Source organism: Zonotrichia albicollis, chromosome 9, assembly GCF_047830755.1.
Source record: "Zonotrichia albicollis isolate bZonAlb1 chromosome 9, bZonAlb1.hap1, whole genome shotgun sequence".
Taxonomy (NCBI): Eukaryota; Metazoa; Chordata; class Aves; order Passeriformes; family Passerellidae; genus Zonotrichia; species Zonotrichia albicollis.
In genome coordinates this window covers 38,099,853-38,106,652 of record NC_133827.1, presented here as the reverse complement: position 1 = coordinate 38,106,652, position 6,800 = coordinate 38,099,853, and the positions used below count along the sequence as shown (strand labels likewise).

At 50.0% G+C, this 6,800-nt stretch overlaps 1 protein-coding gene across 2 annotated transcripts in view; it reads right to left on the bottom strand.

Annotated features, from left to right (window-relative positions):
* Window positions 1–440: 440 nt before the first annotated feature.
* The window catches only part of SLC7A14 (solute carrier family 7 member 14), a 29,957-nt gene continuing 23,597 nt past the window's right edge, over window positions 441–6,800 (bottom strand). For both annotated transcript variants that reach the window (XM_074547445.1, XM_074547446.1), the window contains exons 7-8: window positions 5,553–6,430; window positions 441–4,361 (exon numbers count right to left, since the gene is read on the bottom strand). In XM_074547445.1, the coding sequence (XP_074403546.1) occupies window positions 4,039–4,361; window positions 5,553–6,430 (1,201 nt within the window). In that variant the 3' untranslated portion in view covers window positions 441–4,038. The remainder of the gene's footprint in view (window positions 4,362–5,552; window positions 6,431–6,800) is intronic.

The window sequence follows — 6,800 nt, the reverse complement described above, 5'->3', positions numbered from 1 at the left end:
CAGCAGGTGGGAAGACATTGGTGTACCCCAGGCCTTTGCACTGCAGTAGTCAACCTGTGGTCATTGGCTTTTTTTTTCCTTCTTTTTTTTTTTTTTCCTTTTTTTTATTGTGTAAACAGCCATTTTCTCTCACAACACTACAAGTAAATGACAAAGCCAGCTGAAATGGATCTTTTGAAATGGAATTTTTGAATTACTTAAAGCAAGATTTTGTTAATTTCTAGCTTCAATTTAGCACTGAAAAAATATCAGGACTTCAGGTACTGATTGGTTAAACAAAATTTACATGGGAATTTTTTTTTTTATTATTACTTTTTGGTTTAGTCTTTCATTTAAAAGATTTACATTACTATGGAAACTAATTCTAAGACACATTTGTCTCTGGCTTTCTTTACAAATCCCTTAGTTCCTGTTTGATTTTTAAATATAAAGGCACACAGTAAAGCTTTATGCATTTATTAAAATATACAGATTTTGGTAAATTTAGATTTTTTTTCTTAGTATCTCGATTATATATATGTATTATATGTATAGTTGTCAACAACACAGTCATTTGAAAATAAAAATCACTCCATAACATATCTGCATATTTTTTTTCTTTCTCATGACACACTACAAGACCCCATTGTACAATGCACCAATGGGCTTCTGGAAACCACAAAAAAAATAAAAATGGATAGAACAAACTGCTTTTAACAAATACACCAACTTCATACCAGAACTGCAGAGAATTGTTACACCAGAAAGTACCACCTGCAAAAAAAATAAAAGCAAGATATACATCAGAAAGACTGAACAAAACGAAGTGAAGATCATTTACAAGCTGGATTTACAACATCCCATGTTGCTGGGTTGTGATGTCGCTGCCATGTGGAGGATGCTGGAGTGCTGGACCGAGGGGTCGTGACCATGTGGAGTGAATTTGTGGAGGGGCTGAGATCTTACAGAGCCGGCCTGGAAGGTCTGAGGTATTTATGCTCCATCTGTACCATGCATTTGGCCCCTCAGGGAGGGCAGGCAGGCACGGAGGGTCTTTGTGCCTCTCCCCAGAGTTGGAGCAGGATGGTCCCGCTCTGCCACATCCTCCTGAGGGCTCAGGGATTGAGAACCTCCCTCAGGGCACGCCAGGGAAAGGCTGGAGCTGGGGTTACAGCAAAATAAGCACTTGCACGTCTTCCCAGCCCCTGGCCAGCAGTGCCAAGGTGATGGGCACACCTGGACATTTTGCCTTCTCAGCATTTGCTTGTGCCCACTGAAGAGCCCGATGCTGCCACAAGAGACAGCATGTGAGTTGCCAGAGGCTGATTCCGCACATCTCCCAGGAGCTGCCACCCAGAACTGGGAGCAGGGATCCTGTAAACCCAGCCTTTGGCTACTGGCAAACTCCCAACACCTGCGGCTTGGTCCCCTTTAAGGCTCCTTAAACACCTCTGTTGGGTGGGATGTGGTGCAGCTCCCACCTCCAGCACGGCGAGGGCTGACAGCAGCCCATCCACATCTGACAGTGCCGTGGTGGCATCAAATGCTGATCCCTGCTGGTCCCAGGATGGGGTACAGCCATCTTCCCCAGGAAGGAGGATGGGTGGCTGGGAATGGGGGCAGCCAAAAGGCTGCTCAGATCCAATGGAGAAGTTCCTACAGACACCAAAGAACAAGGGGTCAAGCCCTTGTCCAATTATACAGCGTGACTTGAGCGGACATGAAGACAGACACTGGTACTGGGAACTGCTCCATAGCAAGAGATTAAGGCTGCAAGAAGAACAGGCTCTGACCCAACAGGGTGCTTGGGCATGAGTTTGTGTCTCAGCAGATGCCCAAATACCGTGTGGGAGCAGGACAAAAACGACTGCCTTGGATATGGTATAGTACAAGAGCTGGTAGGAAAATAGCATCAGTCTTTCACCCTGAAAACACACAGCCAGACCTGCGAGGTGCCATCTCTCTTGGGTACTTCTAAGGCATCAAGGACAAGAGCAGCCAAGCATGGGTGGGCAGTCACCATCACAAGAGGAGCTCAGTGCTGCAGCAGAGTTTTCCTGAGCTGGCCCGTGAGCAGCTTTTCAGTGGGACCCACTCAGGATTTCTCCTTGTAGAAGCGTGGTAGGGGTGGGCAGCAGGAGTCAATGCCAGAGCAAAGCTTACAGGTCCATTAGCCAAATCCTCACTCCCACCCTGAAGCTGCTTCAGAAGCCAAACTTCCCTTGGCTTGCCCAGAGCACTCCAGGTTCAGATCTGCAGAATTGGGCCTTCTTCTCCACTGGGAAAAGGACTGTAGTTTGCCAAGGTTTGGGACAGGAGCTGGAGGGATACTTTTGCAGTCCCAGGCAGAGTGTCTCCATCAAGCTCTTGCATCCCAGGAGTGATGGGGATGGGCACAGGTCCAAGCACCCTTTGCACCTCCATGCCCACAGAGAGTGCCAGGCAGGTGTTTTGAGAGCCTGAGCCTCATCCAGTGCACAAAAGCATTAAAGATTCTCAATATCCACAAGGATATTTCCATATTGGAAATCCTGCCCCTGTTGATGTTAAATTGTCCCCTGGGATGCCAGCAGCAGCCCATGGTACTGGGGGTTGGTCTGGGCTGCACTGGAGCACTGGCTGGGATGGATCCATCTGCAGCCATCAGCTGCTGGGGGAAATCTGGGAGTTGTTGCCTGATGAGTTTTGGTTACTGTTTATTCAAAAGATGTTCCTCCACCACAGTGGTTTACACGAAGCATGATGGGCTCCACAATTGGACCTGCTGATAATCACTGACCAAACCCCACCACTGCTGACTGACGATTCTGTGGGGACACAGGCAGCAGGGAGTCTGATGGCACTTCTGGGGGCCATGGCCACATTCGGGGGCTTTAACATCCACCTCTGACCACCTCTGCCCCGCAATCCACCAGCTCTGTTTGGTTTCAGACTGAAATATGGACACTTACGGAATGAGCAGCATTTCAGTGTTTTTCATACAGCACCCACCAAGCCAAGGTCAAAACCAGAGAATATTGTACAAGGTGCAGACGGCAGTAGGGAGTCAGATTGCAGTTGCCAAGTCCTCTCTGCTTGCTACCCATGGCCCAAGCCCTGCCAAGACGTGGCTGACCCATGGATGCTGCTGTTTTGTGAGGGCATGGATGGGTGTCTGGAGCACTGAGGGCAGAGTGGGCACTGGAAGGTACCCAGCATGGTGAGGGAATGACAGCACAGTCATTTTAGTAAAAGACACAAGGTGGTGGAAGCAGTGCCCAACTTCAGACTGGTGATGCTCAGAGGAATGTGTGGTCCTCGTTGACCATTTGTACAAAGAGGGTTGAGCCAGGAGTGGGTCACAGCCCTCACTGTGACCAGGAATGGGATCAGGCTCTCTGCCTCAGATTTGGGGTGTTGGGCTGCGCTGGGACTTAAAGGTTGGACTGAGACATGGACTAATTTTGAATAACAGTATTGGGGTTTGGAGTGTGGGGATGGACATGGGGACACTGCTCTGTGCAGTGCACCAGAACGGGCCATGGAAATCTGTGTGATGGAACCAATTATGCATCTCTGAGCTATTCCCAGGGAAGAGTGTGTCCATCTCCATTTTGTACCTACCCACCTCTCTGTGCCTCTGGCTCAGCTACCATTTCTAGGTGGATCAAAGGAAAAAAACACACATGCCAAGAAAGTGCCAAAAATTTTAGAGTGGCATCCCACCACTGCGGCCATCGGGTGGACTTTCCCCAGGGACAATTTGACTTGTCCCCCCTTGTGGCTCCTTCCACCTCTCAACACCCTCCTGGTTTGGCACATCTCCCACTCCGCTGCCTCACTGGTGCAGCTGGTGCTGGGAGATCAGCCGGTGCTGGGGGATCAGCCAGCGTTCACCAGAGCAAGACCCCACTGGTGGAGCTGGGACAGGCCACGGAGCTGGGCAGGTTTGGTTCGGGGTCAACAGCAATCGCAGAGCGTGTCCCGAGTACCAGAGGTGAGCAGGGCAGTGGTGGAGGACCCAGGGAGGATGGGGCAGGATGGGGGAGCCACGGGGACCCTTCCTCATCGCCTGTCCCACTACTCGGGTGAGTAGTCCAGCTCATCGTTGGCGATCAGAGCATCCGACGGCGGTTTGTGCCGGCCTTTGCTTTTCGACCTGCCACTTGTCCGATGGCTCTCCTTGGCGCCCGCCATTTGCTGGTACGAGAAGCTCTTGTCCTCAGAAGGACCCCAGGCCGGGTAGCTCTCGCCCTCGGGGGCGAAGGAGAAGCCGTCATCCACAGAGAAGGGGTCGACGTCCACGTCGTAGCGCTGGTAGGTGCTCTGGTGCAGGGCCTCCTCCCGGGCGCTGATCTCCAGCGTGCTGTTCCACATCCCATAGCCAAAGTAGATGAGCAGACCTGGGTGGGCAAGAGAGAGAGGGTTGGACCCCAGCTACTCACTAGCCCTGCTAGCCCTACCTGATTTCACCTTCATGCACAAATGCTTTCACTGGCAGCAAATACAGCCAGAGATTTGATTTCTGGTGGATCATGGGATTAACCTACCCCAGACATCCTCACCAAGAAATCCAGACTCCACATGACATGGATTAGCCACGGAGGACTGATGTGAGGTTATATCAGGACTTCACATCTGTGCCAGAAAAACCAATGGGATGTCCCACCCCCAACAGCCATGGATGGGCTGGTCAAGCTCATCACACCTAATGCAGAGGTTTAATTTACTCCTTGCTGGCAGCTCAAGAGGTGTTAGTTGTACCCACAGAGGAAAGTGCTTAATCACACCAGATTAAATTGATGCTTTGGAGTCATCTTTTCTTCCAGATGGAAGTATTTTCCCTGGATTTGCAGCTTCACCTATTGACCTAAAGGCCCAAAACAGCACTGACTATGTCTTCTCTGGCCCAAAAATGCAGATGACAGCCCCTGCCCAATGGCTCAGCTTGGAGGAGCTATGATATCTGCTTTATTCTCTTGGGTTTGTGGACTTAGTGGGTTGCAAAGTAAAGCACTGTGGATATGCTAGACTGCTGGTTATGTGTCAGAAAGCCTAAATTTGGGGGAAAAAAAGAATCCATGACAGACTGTGAGTCCTAAGATGCCCCTACCCAGAAGCTAAGAGCTTGAGCTAAAAGGAGATATAGTCTACAGATATGACTTTCCAAGGGCTTCTAGGATTGAGAAGCCCTGGACTTTGGAAAAGCAGTGCTGAAATACTGGTGTGGGCAGCTGAAAAGCTCAAGTGGGTGACAGAGCAACAAATCAAACTGATTTCTGTACAAAACCTGCCTGTGAGGCAATTTCCAGAACCCGCCTACTTTGCATCAAAAAAGCCATCAAAATAGTCACCTTTGCATGGAGTCATTCTCTTCCATGAATCTGATGTTTTCTGGAGGTGTAATTTTCCATTTATCTGTGGTTCAGGGGCTGGATAAAATGAGATTTCTAAAAACTTCAGGATGGCAAGGGGCAGACGAGAAGGACTGGGTATTTCCAGCCTATGCACTCTGATTAGGGAAGTTGTCATTATTAACACCCTTCCAAAAGATTGTCAGTGAAAAAATTAAAATAAATGAACCTGGGACTCACCCACAAAACACCAGACGGCAAATCGGATCCACGTGACAGTGGAGAGCTTCAGCATGAGATAGATATTGACCAGCATGGCGAAGGCAGGCACGAAGGGCAGACACGGGGCCATGTAGGGCAGCTTCTTGGGGTTTTCTGGCTGCTGCAAGATCACAAACACCAGCACAGCGATGAGCAGGACCATCAGCACCACCAGGAGCACAGCCCACCAGCTCTGCTCAGAGATGTAGTCTGACCCAAAAATGATGAAGGAGCAGAAGATGAACATGAGGACGAAGAGCAGGAGCACACAAGTGGTGACGGTGTGGCCTGTGGCCGCCGTCGGGCGATCCATTTTGCCCGGCAGCCCGAGGTGGATCCTCATTGTGTAGTACCTTGGGCCAATCAGCTTCTTCAGCTTGATGAGATAGATGTTCTCAGACTCATCTGCCTCTATCCCCGTGGTCATGTCCACGGTGCCGTAGTTGGGGTGATTCACGTTGTAGGCGGATTTATCGGATTTCCCAATTAGCATCTCGTTGTCTCCCAGCGACGGCAGATTTTTTGCCCCACACGTGTTGGTTGGTGGGCCAGAGAACTCCTCTCCTTCGCTGCCAGGAGAGCAAGCTTCCTTCTCACAGTCTGCCAGGATGCCCTCCTTCTTCTTGGTGTGTTCCTCGGAGAGGAATTTGACGAAGCCGTCGATGTCGCTCTCGGGCTGGTAGCGGAGGAGCAGGACACAGACAGACACCAGCGTGTAGGCGAGCAGGGTGCCAATGGACATCATCTCAATCAGGTCCCTCAGGCTGACCAGCAAGGAGAGCAGAGCTGCCAGGAACCCGGACACGATACAAGCCACGATAGGGGTTTCCGTGTAAGAGCTGACGTGGGACAAAAACCTGGAGCACAGAAGAGTCACAGGAAGTTAAAATCATAGAGGCTGCAATAACCCTTCCCTCGTTGCAGGGGACAGTCTCAGGGATCCCTTCAGGTCTTGTTGCTTTTTGGAACTTTGATTCTGAGTGGGGACTGGCAACGCTGCTGAAGTTGAATTTGGAGTTAGATCTAGGTCTGACCAGCTCTGCAACGAGCACTCAGATACTTCCCAGATTTTATCCATATAAACTGCTCTCCTTTGCAATTAGCTCTTGAATTAAACACTCATCCCCACAGAATCAGAATCTCTAGGTAACAGCACCAAATGAGAAACTGTAGGATAGACTGCTCCTGATATTTTCCCCCCAGGGTATTGCTTTGGCTTGAACCCCA